We start from the raw sequence: 17,697 nt of genomic DNA, 5'->3' as shown, positions 1-17,697 counted from the left end.
ACCTGTCGTGGATGACATCTAGATGACACTTTTTTCTCAAAACTCCAGACTTCCAGGATTGGCACAGCGGTGTTAAGCAGGTGTATTAACTTCTTGTCTTGTCCTTTAACACTATTAAGATACTTGAAATATTATCCCTCAGGAGTGAAACCAAATAAACTAATCCTCTGAGTATAGGGATGTGTAAGCAGATTTTCAGCAGGAAAAATGCATCATTTCTTCTGCTGCTCCTGGTCTGCCACTAGGGGGCAAAAGATATGCTGAGAGTTGTGAGGAGATCGAAATACAGGCTTCAGTGAAAAACTCTTAAAATTGACTTTCTCAAGCACTCCACATATATGTACTGTATATTAGAGATGGAAGAATAATATTCTGATTTACAAAGAGAATTGCCAACTTGCTTTAATTATATTTTTGTAGCGTTCCAAAGGTGATCTCCTATGTGCTTTTTTTTTTTTTTTTTTAGGCATATTTTAAAGATTACCTAATAAAGCAAATCATTTCTGTATTCTTTATCTCCCATTTCATTCTTCATTCACCATCAGTTCTGTTATGTTGTCACGTAACATATGTTTTGGGATCACGTAGTAGACTAAGATGAGTGAAACGAACTGTGTTAACATGGAAAGAAAAAGGGTTGTGGGTTTTTGTTTGTTTGTTTGTTTTTTGTTTGTTTATTTGCTTGCTTTTTCTCAGTATCATTTCACCACTACAGTTTGCAGCCACAGAGGTAACAAGATCATGACTGTATTTTCTATAAGCACTGAACTGGAAACCTAAGCTGTTCAGGTAGTAATGCCTGACTCTCCAGACATTTCAGAATACAGGACAACATCAGTACATAAAAGTTACCTTAAAAGGCTGAACTAGCACTTGCAGCAGAAAAAGTCAGTGAGATTTTTTTTTTCTTTTTTTTCTCTCTCTGTTTTTTTTTTTCTTTAATCTATTTTGGACAAATTTAATGTTTAAGTATCCACTTTTCCCAAAGGTATGTGGAAACTAAAGCTGAGTAAATGCTCTATTACAAAAATAAATAAATACATAAATAAAATAAAATATAAAAAATAAAAAATGACTAGTAATAAATTTTGCACACGAGAATATTATGCTGGGATTTAGATGCCAGTTTTGGTCTACACAGAGTCTGGAATGGCATGATTGTGTAAGGAAGGCATTATTATTATTGATATGTTTATCTTGCTTAAATATATTTTTGTGATGCTGTTATTTCTGCTGTTTCTGCTGCTACTGCTTGTTGGATTTTGGTGAAAAAAAAAAAAAAATAGGAAAAAAGCAAAATAGCTATAATGCACTTGCAAGCATGAAGGTTTTGTTCCTTAAAATATTAATTCCTTCAGATTCTCTTATCTGCTAAAAACAACTAGTTCCCTCAAACTACTCACAAATATCCTCCACAGAACTATGTGGATAAAAAGAGGGGCGATTTAGGAAGCTCTTGCATCTCCAAGTGTGAAATGAAGCATAAAGTATAGATATTGCACATGGGCAACTTTCAGAGCAATTTCACAGCTTAAACTGATATTTTTATTGTGTTTGTTGCAATTTATTTCCTCAGCAGCATTCTATCAGTTAGAGATGTATTTATTTTCTGTGCACTGGATGAAAGGGAAGATGGCAGGAACTGTCTAGCAGTCAGAGTTGCAAAGAACAGCTCATTCTTTGATCACAGTATGATTTGCCTAGTGCTGTTACAGTGAGCCAAACCTTGCAGTGTTGTTTACCAGTGAAAAAGGTCTATATTGATACATTTAACACTGTAATACAGTTGAGCAAACTGCCAACTAGAACAACAGTTACAATCTGCCTAAAGATTAATAATAAATGGTTCACCACTGGCAATGAATGTTTATTTTCACAAATAAATATGATTTTATAAATCAAATAGTGTACAACAGAATGAATAGCATAAAGAACTCATGAATAGCTCAGGAATGCATATCTCCCACTAAGAAAAAAAATGTTGCCTGACGTAACAACAACAAAATTATCATAGGAAAGTGACAAATTTAAAACATGTAATAGTATTTTTATCTCAGATAAGTTCCATCCAACACTAATATGCTTCCAAACTAGCTAAAATAGAAGTGATTGTAAAATTAATCTAGAAGTATTAAGTACCTCCAATGCTTTTTTGAAACATCAAAATAAATAAAGTTTTGCAGAAGGGGAAGTGATAAACAATGAGGAAGAGCCAAATAACCTTTAATGAAACTCAGTCACAAATTTTTTCTTCTGCAGTCTTATTGCCATGCAGAGCTCCAGCAACTTCACTGAGCTGTATGTAGCAGAGGATTCTTCCTTTGTGGTTTGGATTTACCTCCATGTTTACAGTTTTTTGTGAAGCTTATTTTCTCAATATTAATTTCCCTGTCCTGTATCATACTTTGATTTGTGCAATAAAGTGAGAGGCAAAAGAGTAAAATAAATGTATGGTCATAATTTTGAAATAATAATAATAATCTCTATAAAGCAAAAGCTTTAAAACACTGGCCAGGAGAATGGCAGAACCTACTAGCAAAGTTGGGAGCAAACAGATATGTAAGCTGACATCTTTAGTTAATGAGTGGGAATGGATGTAGTGATCTTTGCTGGCAGCAGGGGACTTAACTTGATCTGAGAGGTCCACTACTGTCTTTAAGCTTGTAATTACCACACATGTTTTCTCAAATATTATTCTGTAAAGATTCAAGCTTGTATTTACCAATATAGCTTCAAAGGACTCTGCAATATGGGGTAAATGCAGTACTGGAGCTCACTTTGCTTTTAAATATCACATAGTGAATATTGCTGATGACAGCACCTAAGCAGTCTGAACAAATTTTAGTTCCCTTTTCCTCCACTGCTTTTTGCCTAATATCCTGTGGAGAGCAGCTTTTTTCTACTGATCATGATAATAAAAACCACAAGCAGCACTCTTATGCAAACCCTCTTTGAGAAGCAGAACTTCTGTTAGCAAAGAGCACAGGCTACTAATGTGACAAACCCTGTGGATTTTCTCATTGAGGGAGCCAGCTTTTCTGCCTGTATCAAAATATTTGGAGCTTTGGGGAGTCCAGGTAAATTGATGTACACGTTTGTCTTAGAAATAAAACTGTAAAGTTCCAGGATAAAAAAAAAAAAAAATAATCAAATATATTGCATATAACCTCATGTAAGTGGAAATGCTAATTGTAGATCCTACTTGAAATAAGTTGTGGAGCTGAAAAGACGTTAAGTTGATGAAATGGTCTTTTCTCTCTCAAAGCTTTATGTTTGGTTCCCTGAGATTTTACTAAAAGCTGCCCTAACTTAAGTGACCTTTGCATTTTGAAGAGTAACAGAAATGAGGCAATTATTTTTCTCGTAATTGCTTTTGTATTATTTGTGGCTGGTTGTTTTGTGGTAGGGTATTTTTTAATATACCATACTCCTAATTAAGATATCAGTGTAGGTAAGTATCTTTTCATAGTGGGTTGTGGAAAACGTTTTTCTTTCCTACAGTGAGTCAGAACAGTATTCAATGGCTTAATGCTAAAAATAATAATAATAATAATAAATAAAAAATAAATCATATGGGATCTTAAAATTCAAAGTGTAATGGTAGGAACTTTTCAGTGTTGGGAACTCAAGGTTTTGTATCTTCTGACTCAGACATGTTACCTTGATAGTAGTAGAATAACCAGAGTCAAATCAAAGATGCTCCTAAAGTATTTGCTGTATATACTGTATGCAAACAGGCTTCTGAGTAGGAAGGGATCTGGCTGTTTCATTTCTTGGCATATTTGCTATAAAAACTGCATTATTCTGAAAGTCGTTGATTAGCATATGAGAAATATATATATATATATAAAAAGTATTAAGTATCAAGAAACTCAATTCTTATATAAAACCAGGTTAATCAAAAAATATCAACATACTTTTTCAGAAAATTATATTAATCAATCAGCTTTTATTGGACAGAATTTCTTGGTGCAACATTGAAGCTCCCAAGCTGTTGAAGACTGAGTTGCTGGTGTTTTTTCTATTTTGATGTAAACAAGTACCAAAAAGAAGGAAGAAAAGAAAAATTAATCTCTGTGTTGAAATTACCAGACCATAGGGATGAGGAGATGACCATGCATGGATAGATCCTTTAGCCTGGTGCACAAGATGTGACAGCAATTTTGGGACCAAGCTCAGATGTCATCCAGCACTTCTGGTCAAGCCTTATGCCTTCACTAGTCCTGGTCTCACTTTGGGTGCAAGAATTATATTGTCTTCACATTTTTCTGCATTATGATGTTGTTGGTCACATGATTTATGTGAATGATGAGAAAATGTGACAAGAGAGGGACAAAAGAGATGTAGAGGAATGCATGATGAAGAAGATAGTCAGGCTGGAACATTCTTGTCTAGTTTCAACAGTTGCACATCCATGTGAATGTGGTAATTTTGTCTGCTGGTGGTAGAGAGACATTTGAAAAGGTTCAGTCAGGAGGACATATAGGCAATTGATCTTTCTCCAAAGAATCTCTTAGGTTTCTGTCTATCCTCTCCATTGTTGAGGTCTGTCTTTCAAAACAAAAGCAATGAGCAAAACAGCCCACCTCTTCATTGTTTTGAATTTGATGAGGGTTCTTTCCTCTTGTATGCCAATCATTGTATCAGCAAGTCTTTCTGCTTGGACTGATGCTGTCTTTCTGCCTTTTTTTCATACTTGTGCTACTTACATTCAGAGATACAGAGTCGTGCAACGTCTTAGTTCCAATGTCCAAATGCTGAACTCACAATTAGAGGAAGTCTTCTTTAACTAGTAATTATTATTACATTCAAGGGGAAGAAAAGCAACTTGGAAATTATTTGTCTTTTCTAAAAACAAAAAGTGTTGCATAAATACAATTCTGAAATCTCTCCATCTGGAAAGGGAAATAGTCAAGCAATAGAATCATAGAATGGCTTGCTCAGAGCCTCATCTAACCTGGGCTTGAACACCTCCATGAATGGGGCATCCACAGCTTCTCTGAGCAACGTATTCCACTAAAATTCCAATAAATTATAATGAATTTAGAACAACACTAGCATCTTATGCAAACAGCTAAACTTCCTCAACCCATTAACCTTAGTAGAGCCCAAATCAGGCCTTTATGATGACAGCTAAGATAAGATCTGTATTTAACTTTAATTCATCGTTTTCCTTGCTTTTTCTTTCCTTATTCTGTTCCTTATCATCATATCCTGTTCATGGTTTAGAGGCCAATTCATTCAGTGCTTATAAGCTTCTGTGTTTTTTTTCATTATCACAGAATTCATGAATATACATACTTCTTAAAATTGTGGTAGTTTTATAATCTTTCTTTCACTGCCTCCTAGCAAATTTACCAAGATTTTATTATGTTAAATGAAATATGAGTTTTAAAAGACCTGTTGAGACATTATCATGTGGCAATAGAAAGGAAAAAGTTACAGGTGAGAAGTGAAAAGAGGTTTTTGTTTGTTTGTTTTGTTTTGTTTTGTTTTGTTTTGTTTTTTTGGTCTCATAAATCAGACCTGCATGCATTTTGAAGAACTGCATGGTTTCTTGTACAGTCAGCAGTTGCACAGAGGTTATCTGCTTAACTAAAGATTACATACAGACATCTTCTGTTGATTTCATTGATCCAGTGTTTCTATTTATTTGAAGAAAAAACAACCACAAGGGGAAGTTGAAGTGAAATGATCTTTTGGCTTCACCAAGACTAGAACTTAAATAACATATATTTATGTCAAAACAAAACAAAACAAAACAAAACAAAGTGTGGGATTTTTGTTTTGTTTTGTTTTGTTTTTAACAGGTTATTTGAGACTGAAATATTCAGAGAAAAGTCAGGAAGAATGGAGTTTAAACATTTATTTTTCTTGTGTTCTCATTATAATGTACTTCTGTACAAAAAAAAAAAAAAAAAAAAAAAAAAAAAGTAGTTATATTGTAAATAACGAAGAATTGTACTTGTTTACACTGAAAAGTAATTATAATCTTCTCATGGAAGACTTCTGTACAATTTTGTTACCTGTGTGGGTTCTTGCTGAAGGCAGTGGAAGTTGGGAAAGTGCTGTACATACAAATCTGGGAACCAAAACAAGGGCATTATTCTAGATATGAGCCAACACATTTGAATAATGCATCCATCTCCTTGCAAAGAAAACGTTACTGTTTACCTTGTGCTGCTTCCATTTCAGTTCAGAAGCTGAAAGGCCAAAATATTGCAGTTTCCCAAGAAAGTTCAGAAAGTGACCTATGTACTTCTTGTATGAGAATCCTCTGTCTAACTGGCAGTTTGCACTTTGGGTGGGAAGGTTGGCGTGAACTTAATCTAACTTCATAATCTTTTCAAGTTCCCATTTCATGAATTACAACCTGTTGTATATGCTAATGGAAAAGGTAACTGCTGTCACTTCTGGGAAGGGAAATGCAGAAACTGTGGGGATTATTCTGTGAGCAGGGTCACAAAAAAAATATTCTCTTTTTCCCAGTTCCCCATCTGTCTACCTGGCCAGTCAGGTTGCACATTACAATCCACAACGTGGCTCCTGCTATAAAGTAAGCTTATTAAAGCAATAATTGATGACATACACTGAAAAGAAGCAGAAACATTTCCCAGTTTCTTACCATCCCAATTTCTTAGAGTGTTACCCTTACTACTCACTACTGACTGTAAGTAAGTAAAAGAAGTTGCAGTGCTGTTTGTAAGCCCTTCTGCATCCCCAGGAGTGATGTTTTTTTACTCTTGAAGAGCTGGTATAGCTGCATGACTAATGCAAGGTTCTTTTCACAGTACCGGGAAGAAATTTATTAAAATAAATCATTGACTTCAGTAGGACTTAGAGAAAATAAACAGTCCTAACACGGCAGTAGTGGATTGCTTAGTGAAAGCCTGTATGAATATAACTGATGTTGCTATTGCCAGGATGCAGAAAACTTCTCAGAAACTGCATATCATAAAATGAAACGTTTCTTTGAAATCGTAGTTCCAGCTTCCAAAAGGTCTATATGCTTAAAGTCTCTTGTCCAGAATATCCACATTACTGTAGTTTAACACAGTACACTTTCTTAAATTACAAATGGAAGGAATAGCAGAAGAATCAATTTATTCTTACACCTTTCCAAAGAAATGAGCTGTTGAGTTGGCCAGGCAATTGATCACAGAACTTGTCATTTACAAGTTCTGAAGAATTAAAGCACTGAGGGAACATTACAGTAATTCTGATGGTTTAGATTTTGTTATAGAAAAACAATACCAATGAAACATGCATTAGTACTAATTCAAATAGATCAGAGACAGAAGTCTTTGGTATTATTTCTGGCATAGTAATTAGTTTAACTTTCTCTTTAAATGTGTAAAATCAGTGCTTTGTGGAGTAATACGGGAGGAATCTTGAATGATTCTGATATATGTATCTCTGCATTGTGATTTTGTGTGTGTGTCTGAGTGCACTTGTGGTAACCAGCAGTAGATAGCTTAAACCTGATAATCTCCATAGTAAACGTGTACTTCCTCCCTTCCCTACATGAGCAAAAGAGATAACAATGGTGCTGTGGGGATAGGTTTCATCTTGTTTTGGCTTCTTTTCTTGTAAGTAACTTTGCCATGCAATACAGTTTGGAAAGACTGATTTTTTTTTTTTTGGTGATATTGAAAAACTAGGAAATTTATATTGCAGAAGTCATGGGTAAAACTACTACAGTGTACTGGGCAAATCATAACATGATACAATCAATCAGAAGGCAAAAGGAGCAGACGACCACAATTCATAAGCTCTTGTTAATGAAGTTTTTTTGATTGTTTGTTTGTTTGTTTTTAAGTTACTGAACATTCAATTAAACCATACTGAGTGAAGACACAATACACTTTTCTACCTCCTTCTAAATTTTTTTTTCCAGAGCTTTACATATTATACTTGGTAGTGATACTCTTTGTTTCCAAACAAATGGTTCAGAGCCCCTCCTAGTTATAGCATCCCTGCTTCATATTGTTAAGTCTTATATTTTAACTTCCCCACACAAAACAGATCCCACTGAGTACAAGCTGTGAAACAGTTATGTCTCTGTATCCACTGTACCTGCAAGTCTGCCACCAATGTCTGCTGGCAAAGGACCCCCCTGCTGCTGAGGACACTCAGAAGCCAAGAGTGGCCCCAGTCCAGTGTGGTGGGACCAGATCACTATACTTTGCTCAGGTCCTTCATTGCACTGTGTTATAATTGCACTGAATCAAACTGTGTTGAGGTTTTGTTCTCAGTTCATATTGAAGGCTGATCTTGAACAGTAATGAACAGATCTGACCAATTAAGATAGTTTCAAGTGAAACTGCACTTTAGTCACCTGATTAAAAAAAAAAAAAAAAAAAAAAAAAAAGTAAAATTTCACTTTTTTCTTTTTTTTTCTTTTTTTTTTCCTTTTTTTTTTTCAAGAGGCTAAATGTTTTCGACATTATTCGTGCTTACTGATTGTCATTTCTTCCTATTCTTCTCCATGTATTTTTACTTTCCATCCAACCATACACAGCTTTTGTCAAATACAAAATGTAGAACAGAAACAAGGACAAAGCTTGTCAAAAGGGGTATGGAGATTGGGGGTGGGGTGTAGAGAGCAGAAGGAAATATAATTGCTGAGAAGGGAAAGAAAAACTGACACCTATCCCCCCAAACCAGAAGATTTTCTGTTTTCACAAGCGAACTTTCAGTTCTTCAAAGATCTGATGGGATTAACACTATTCTGTCATATTGCCTAGGTTCCAACACAGTCTACGCCTCTCACTGTAGGAAATTCATAATTTTTAGGGATGCTTTAATTTTGAAGTAGTAGGTATTTTCATGTATTTTACAGGTGTTCACTTCCCCATTCCAGAAATAAACAAAAATTATAGTATGAAATACCATAGTATGAACCATACTACTATACAGTAGGAAGGAGCTGAATGACCACTCTTTAAAGGCATTTTAGAGTGAAAATTTACCTAGAGTGAAAATTTTAGATTATATAACCATAACAATGATCTAACAAAATATTCAGCTTCTCTAACACTACAGGAAGATGTGCTACAATATCTGCACAGCCAATCAGCAGTACTACAAGCCTCAGACCAGGAAACTCTTTAAAGTACAGTATGTGTGAACATTGCAACTGAGACTTTCTCATTGCTGCTGTTTCTTTTTTATTTCTCTGTGCTCATAGGACAGCAAAACAGATGTGAAGTCACTCATGGCGAAATTTAACGCGGGTAACAACCCCTCAGAGGACGTTTCTGGTAACAGTCGACCCTTCAAAATTGCAGGACAACCTCTCCATTCAGGATTACAGACAAGGAAAGCAGCACTTGAGAAATTTGCAAGTCAAGGAAATGCAACTACTCCTTCAGGACCCAGTACCTTTCACAAACCTGTTCATCCTAAGACTGCTCTGGGGGTCAAGCCTTCAGCTGATGATAAGACAGAAAAGGATCCAAAGCCCCCATATTTGAAACCAGTGGCACAAAGGTTTGGGGTTCAGCTTCAGACAACTAATAGGGACAATGATGGAAAAACTGGATGCACTAAACCCACTACCAAAACCAGTGACTTGGCAAAAGAAGAGCCAAAGCCTCTGTATCCAAAACCTGCAGGCAACAAGCCTCTTAGCACTGCTCCTCATGAGAAAGAAAAAAGACCTCTGGGAACAAAACCAAATTCAAATTTTGCACCACAGGAGAGTGAGGCAAAACCAGTATTTTCAAAAGTAGCTGGAGTTAAGGAAAAGTTCATGTCCGCATCACAAGAAAATGAGCCCAGGCCTCCTTCCTCTAAACCAGCTCTTGCACAGAAGCCTTCTCTAAACCATGAGGTCTCCCACAGCGAAGACACTTCAAGTAAAAATGCGCTTCTGCATAAAGGTGTAGCAGGCCCTAGACCAAAAATACATTCTTTCAAAGCTGCAAAGGAAACAGATGAAAATAGTAACTGTGCTGCAGAAACTGCAAGCAGTCATTTTGCTAACATGGCTCTGAAACCTACTGGCCACTGGTCCAGCTCATCGCAAGGCACCGCCAAAAACGTGGATGAAAAGACTGAAGAAAAGGGGGTGAGTGCTGCCAGGAATATCTTTCTCAACAAAGTCAGCCAGGAAGAATCTGGTTCATCGCCTCCCAAGTTCCGTAAGATGAGCACAGTGTTTGCTGCAGGAAAGTCACTGGGTGGGTCAGAAGAAAAGGAGGATGGGGACAAGAGCTCAGGAGCCCCAAAAAGGAAAGCCTTGCCCCCACTGTTCAAGTTGGGCCAGCCCCCGCAGAAACCCTGCCGACCACCCAGCGTGGACCTGGAAAAGTTCCAGAAGAGCATCCCAAAAGACAGTGAGTCCTCTCTGTTCTTGCTTTCATGAGTATTTCTTTTTAACCTATTTAGCACTCGATTTATTTCAGGTGGAATCCTCCATTCTGTTCAGAAATAACACAAGACCTGTGCATCGGACATCTCTTCTATACAGGGCAGAAATTAAAATTATATTTCCTCTCCCTCAGCAGCAGAGAGTGTAAGAGGGATGTTTTCTGTGTTGGGTTCATTTGTTTTTTGAAACTGTTAAGTATTTATTACTTGCAGCAGAGAGTTTAAGTATTTTTCTCAACAGACATTTCAGTCCTGACTTCCTATAAATGAGGTGTTGATGTTCAGTGTCCTGTTGTCTTATGAACTTCCTGGGCACAGTCTGATGGCTATCAAAATGATAGTAAACCTGTAGTAACCACACCTTTTTTTTTTTTTTTTTTTTTGCCTTTCACAATGACTAACCACACGTCCTTATAAGCTGTTGTATTTTATAGTATGTTCAGAAAGTTAGAACACTATGCTGTTAGAGAATGAAGGGTTCCCAGGTAGAGCTGCATGGATTTCATACCCAGATCTGAAACCAGACTCTATAAGCGTCTTCTGCACTTCATGATTTCTGTTACATTTGTGTGATTTCACTTGCATGGAAGTTTGTAGCACCTGAGGCTCTGCCTCACTGTCCTTATGAAGAAGTAAGCCACTCAACTTTCTGCTGGTTGTAGTTCAGGCATGTATATTAAGGTTTTCAGTAAAACCTGAAGTGGTTTTGCATGTGATGGGAACAAAAAAAAAATAAAAAAATAAATAGAATTTCTGTGACTCTACTCACACAAAAAGTTCTACTTCAGCAGGTTCCTTTCACCCCATAGGAAAGTTGCCACAAATATAACCTGTTTCTGAGGAATTCAAAATATGTCCTTGAAAATCTGAGGTTATTAGATAAAAATATAGTTTCCTAAAGTTAGACCCAGAAATCCCTCCTTAAAGGAGAGATGAGTTTTTCAGATGTTCTGTGTGTCCTTAATTTTCCCTTATATTACCTGTTAAAACATTTGGGTCAAGATTTTCCCCCAGCACATTTTAGGCACTGTTTGATAATTTTAAAAAGCTAAAATCAGCTACTGTTACCTCCAGCTGGAGTAGGGCAATGCCAATTGTCATGTTTCTATTACAATTTTTAGGGTACATGAAGGAAGCTTTCTGTTTTTTCTTATAACGCCAGGCACTGGGAACTATGATTGCATAGGAAACTGATCGTATTTTACAATCAAAGTTCTAAGGTGTATGGGTCCAGGTGAATGCAGTGGTTTTGGGAGAAGCAATGACAGAAACAAAAAAATGTATTTTTCTGTTACATTTTTATTATTATTCATTTATTTCTGGGTTTTTCTTAGTACACTGTTACCTGCACAGAGATTAGGAAGCAAAGTATATATCCAGCCCTCACATATATATTTTTTTTAGCTCAAGATAACCAGTTAGGTCCTGAAACAATTTGTGTCATGTACTACACACGGCTAAGTAGTTTCTGATAGTGATAAGTTTCTGATAGCATTTCACAGTACCTACATTAAGCATCTGCCTTAAGCATCTCTCTTAGATTAATTAAACAGATCAAACTCAAATTTCCAATATAGTGAGTGGGAAAGGGAGAAGCCCAATGATGTGTTTCAAGGCATTTAAGTTAGATGCCTGATAGAGCTGAGAATAGATGCTCTACAATACTCCACCCTGTGCATGTGCAGTGCATCAGGTACAGTTATGTAGTTTACTTGATACAAAATTTGTCCTTGTGTCTTCTGTACTTAGAATTCAGCACTGCTTGTGTTTCAGCAGCTTTGTAATGCACATAAGAGTAGGCTTCCTGAGACAAAAGACGTTACAAGGTGTTATGACCAGATGAAAAGGCTCAGAGCTGAGTTTCTGTGAAGACAAAATGTCACGCCAAAAGCAGAGTGTGAGTGGAACTATATACTCTATTACTATTTTCTCCTACTCAGAAATGAGGAGCATATCAATAACATAAAATGTACTGTCTTGTCAGGTTTATATTCCATTTTTCCTCTCTCTCTCTACATATAAGGAATGGTTCTCACAAATGTATCAACAGGGCCAGATCCTTGAATGGCATAAATTTGTTTCTCTCTTTTAAAAGAGGCATGCCAATTTATAACAATTTGAGTAGTCATCCCTTCTTCACAAAGCACTGCCCATGACTGTCCTTACTGTAGTGCCCAGAAAAGGTTCAAAATGGAAAGACAACGTTTTCAGCAAAGTACAACAGCAAATGTTTTGATTAAACAAAAGCAATATGAGCTTTGCTAATTAGAACATTGAGAAACTGTCCAAGGCTGAATCGCTCAGAAGTGCAACTATTTTAAAAGATATTTGTTAATTTTATTTTAAGTAATTAATGGAGGAATTATCTTTTTATCTTATTATTCAACTATTATTATTATTAATAATATTAATATTAATAATAATAATTTTCTGCTGCCCATGCAGGTGTAGTCACAATACATTTTTCACTCTCTTTTTAACATTGAAGGTTAGAAATATTTATTCCACACATTCCAAATGAACTTGCTGTGTGAACAGGGCTGTAAGGTTAACATCAGCATTTCTGTTGAAAGGAGAATCTCCAGTTACCACTTACCAGTACCAGGACAGCCACCAGCCTGGGTGAGTTGCAATGGGGAGAGGGACAAAACATGGAGCTACCCAACATGGTGGCACAGCTTGTTTTCCAAATATGTTAAAAGATACATACCCAACTTAATACACATGCAACTAAACAGAACTGAGTGGTCAGCAATGGTCTTCTCTACTTCACACTTTGAGTCAGGGCAAGAATGAAAGATTTCGAAACCACTTCAATATGAAGCTGTTCATACTGGAGTTGAGCTTTTGTCTTTCCCTGAAGATATGGTATATAGACCTGGATGTTATGCTTGGCTTTAAGTAATGAAGCTCGTTTCTTTGTGGCCGGAACTTTATGTAGAACAGTTTTGGTGGCAAGACCATATGTTCTAGCCTAAATCTGAACACCCTTGTTTTCAACTCGACAACGTTATTCAACGCTGCTGGGTTTCTTGGAACATTAAACTCGAATGACAACACATACCTGCTTTGGAAAGGCAGTTAAACTGAATGGCTTTCTATCTTCTCTTTTATTTTTTGTTTTTTTTTCTTTAACTGTCATTTCAAGAGTGAAAGTCATGCCAGGGAGATGACACCCCCGCAGCACAAATTCTTCCTGCTCATTACTTTGTCCTGATAAACAGCAGCTTGCTGTAGTTGCTTTATTTTCTGCTGTGATTCAGGGCCTGAGTACAAAGAACAAGAAAATGGAGAAGGGTTTCCCATCCAACCAACAACATGGGATGATGGGTCATTTGGTTGTTGTGGTGGTGGTTTTGTTTTGTTTTGTTTGTTCTGTACTAGGGTCAAAGTTAAGCTTTGTGGTGTCCTTTGTGAAGAGAAGATCTTCACACATGGCAGTTGATATGTTAGGGACATGTGCCTTGGGTGCAGGAAACCTTGCATTGCCTGACTGGAACACAGAGTTTGATGCTGGAAAAACCTTAGGTGCTACAGGCTGAAGTGCTCACTAATGCAGCAGCCTTATTCTTGTGTAAGGGAAGATTTAAACTGTCCTGTGTAAATATTAAGGTTTGCTTTGTTTTTGATTAGAAATGTTCATCTCCTCCTGGAAAACTTTTCCTGATAACACCCCTGAAGATACAAGTGTGTTGCTGAGGAAATGTTGACTATCAGTTTGTTGCTGTATTCTAGTGAAGACAGGCGTTAATGAATTCCTGTCTCAGCCTGTGAATACATGGCACCATGTTAAATGTTACCTTTCCTCTGAGAACAGCAACAGGACCTGAGGGAACGGCATGGAGCTGGGACAGGGAAGGGTCAGGCTTCGTGTTAGGGACAGGTTCTGCACCCAGAGGGTGGTTGGGCACTGGGACAGGCTCCCCAGGGCAGTGGGCACAGCACCAAGCTGCTGAAGTTCAAGAAGTGTTTGGACAATGCTCTCAGACATATGGTTTGGGTTTTGGGTGGTCCTGTGTGGAGCCAGGAGTTGGATTCAATGACCCTGTGGGTCCCTTCTAACTTGGAATATTCTGTGGTTCTATGATTCTGAAGTCCTATGTAATGTCCCTCTAAAGCTATTCTCCTGAGAGTAGATAATACATCAACTTGAAATCAGTGGGCTGCATGTGCTTTCTAGATTCAGAAGATAATACTAATGATAACATTAATAACCAATACCCAAAGTTCAAACAGGGCTTTGTTAGGGAAAAAAATATAATAATAATAATTAAAAAAAAAAAAAAGAAAAAAGAGAGAAAGTCATTTTGCTGACACCTTTCCATGTGAGGCCACAACCACACAATTGCTTTCACAGAACTGCACCTGGGCTGACTTCAGTGTACTTGTGTGGGTACAGATGGCCAGCCACACAAAGTCCGTTGAAGGCTCAGTGTCCCCAGTGCTCTGAATTCTTCTAAGGAGATTTCAAGCCATGGTGGGAGAAAGGAAAGGAAAGTGTACTGAATCAAGGAGGAAAGAATACATGCAAAACAATTCTCACAGTTTATGGTTTAGGTTTTAGTAGTGGCTGCAATCCTTTTTGAGGTTCTGTCCCAATATATGTTGTGTACCCTGATGGTGACATGGCTATTTGAGTTGGATAAGACATCAAAAGAGAATAGAGGAATTAAAATTGGAAGTGTGAAGTACAACAAAAATAGCACAGCAGTGTTGGCAAAGTAATTAACGAACAAGCACTGCTTCCGCAGACAGTTAGCATTTAACTGTTTTTGCAAAGCCCCTTATAACCAACCAATTGTTGCCCTTATTTTATGGCAAGATGAAAAAAAAAAAAAAAAATCCAATGTTATAAAGAATAGGGGATTTTTTTATCACAGGATGTCACTGCTGTTTACAGTAGAATCAGTACTTAAAAGGTCAATGGAGGTTTTTCTTCCTTTACTTCAGTGCTAGATTGGATAAAGTTACACAACAGCTCAGTCATAAGGTGTATGGGGATAAAATGAATTGTAATTTGAGATAAATAATCTGTTCAGATGGTACTAAAACTAGGTGATATCAAACAATGCAGCTTAGGATGGAGTAGTAGTAGTGATGTGTAATGATGTGATGCCTCTGTTTGCGCATGGGAACTACAACATGTCATAAAACCTTGTTCAACTCAGGGAAGTGTCAAAAGATCAGAATCACATGATAATTATGTGCAAGTTAATGTCTGGATTTTGATATACATAGTTAAAATGTTGAATTCTGCACTATACCAAAAATATTTACTAAAGTAAGAATATACATGGGATGTTAAGACCTTCAAGACCTTTTCCCTAGTCTTTTCTTAGATTTCATATTGTTAATGTCTACTGTAATTGATCCATCATAGATTTACCTGAAAACTATGGAAGTGAACTTGAAATTATGATCATACAGGTCTGCCATGAATGTAACTTTGCTAGATCTGCTTGGAATAAAAAATAATAAATAAATAAATAAATAAACTACAAAATTTGGACTAGTAGTTACATGTAGTTTATAGTGGAAACTAAGTTAAAAACACTCCAGCATTCCTCTAAGGACATTTTCTCTTGCTGTCTCTGTAAATGGGAGAATGCAAAGGATTCTTTCAGCAGCATTTAACTGAAATATATTAAATGGCCAAGAAACAGAAGAATCAATTTTTGAAGCTCATAGATCATGGATCTTCACCTAAATGTCTCACTTTTTGTTTGTGACACTTTATGTGGTATACTCATTACCTTTCATATGATTAGACTGTGGTAAAATTAACAGTAAGATATAGACAGTATATCTCATAGTATGAATGACAAGCATATAATTATATTTTTCTCATGTATGCACTTAAAGTTTATGTATGCATTCTGGAGTCATTTCTGCAGTTGACTGTGCTAAATCTTATAGAATCAGCTATAATTATTCCTGAGCTGAGACTTCAGTATCTAAGATGCATAATTTAAGATTCTGAGGATAAACCAATGCAGCTATTGATTCTGTTGAGGAAACGTAATGATCACTTAATAACAATTCCAAATACACGTTAACAGTATGATTCAAATTGGTATTAAGCCATTTCTGTTTTGAATCAAAGTATATACCTAATATATACTCTGAATTGGTGTGGAAATTGCTAAGGACTGAATGAAACTAAATGATGCATTGTGATGTATTAGAATCCAGTGTCCACCCTCAAACAGGGCCAGTGCTGGGTGAGCTCAACACAATGCCTTTAGGATTATACCACATACAAAAAAAGAGTCTTTATGAAAGAGAATACCACTTATAAAGGACAACTCTAAGGAAACAAGAAAAAGACAGCTAGAATGTCTTTTATCATAGAAAGTGTCAAAGAAAATGGAAACTGATAGGCAGAAAAACAGTAAAACCAATGGAACTAAGCAATTCTCTTTAAGTTATGTTTTATTTTTTTTTTCAGTTTTTGAAATCTTTTTGTTTCCTAGACCTATTTGGTTCACATGAGGAAACACTTTTGATGAACCTTCATCATTTGGTTGCATTACGTAGGTAATGGTAGACAAGTTGTTATGCTGTAACAAAGTCAGGAGTATTCTGAAACACGGCTGTATCCCAGAAAAGCATGAGAATATAAAATATGTTAACAATTTTAAGTGGTAGAATGATATGAACTGGCTGGAAGTTCCCACACTTATTAAGTTGGTATGTATTTTGCTCAAAATCTACTTTATAACTAATTGTAACAATTAAGTATATAGAATCATAAAATCATAGAATATCCTGAATTGGAAGGGACCCTTAAGGATCATCAAGTCCAACTCTTGACACCGCACAGGTCTACCCAAAAGTTCAGACCATGTGACTAAGTACACATTCCAATCTCTTCTTAAATTCAGACAGGCTCTTCTTAAATTCAGACAGATATCTAAAATATCACATTAATTCATATGCAGCTTTATGGTAAAACTGGAAATAGAGACTTTTTTTTTCCCAGATATACAAAAATATGCATGTGACCATGAAGCTTTGGACATGTCTCTGAAACAATTATTGGAAAATGTGTTTTGAAGTGTAAAGTTCTCACATCTAGCTAGACCTAAACAACTGTTTTGTATTCCATTTACAAGAACATTTGGCATATACTTCTCATATCTTTGAACTCTGACATGTTCTGAAGTTTGTCTTTGGGCTGGAAAGTCTTAATTTCATTGTATTGTTTTATTATTTCCCTGGACATTTGCAGAGGTAAGCATATGTAGTATGTTCCATTCTATCCTGTATCCTATATTCTAGACCTGTTTTTGTTGACATGAAGAAATATTTTCTATGAACCTT

At 36.4% G+C, this 17,697-nt stretch overlaps 1 protein-coding gene across 3 annotated transcripts in view; it reads left to right on the top strand.

Moving 5' to 3' along the window:
• FYB1 (FYN binding protein 1) overlaps positions 1 to 17,697 on the top strand; it is a 67,752-nt gene that overhangs the window by 15,987 nt on the left and 34,068 nt on the right. For 2 of the 3 annotated variants that reach the window (XM_068665855.1, XM_068665853.1), the window contains exon 2: positions 9,191 to 10,340. In XM_068665855.1, the coding sequence (XP_068521956.1) occupies positions 9,191 to 10,340 (1,150 nt within the window). Of the gene's footprint in view, positions 1 to 2,920; positions 3,078 to 9,190; positions 10,341 to 17,697 lie in introns of those variants that run through there. The other variant, XM_068665854.1, reaches the window with a different exon arrangement.

Source organism: Anas acuta, chromosome Z, assembly GCF_963932015.1.
Source record: "Anas acuta chromosome Z, bAnaAcu1.1, whole genome shotgun sequence".
NCBI classification, from domain to species: Eukaryota; Metazoa; Chordata; class Aves; order Anseriformes; family Anatidae; genus Anas; species Anas acuta.
The sequence above is the reverse complement of the archived record's forward strand: the minus strand, read 5'-3'. Positions and strand labels throughout refer to the sequence as shown.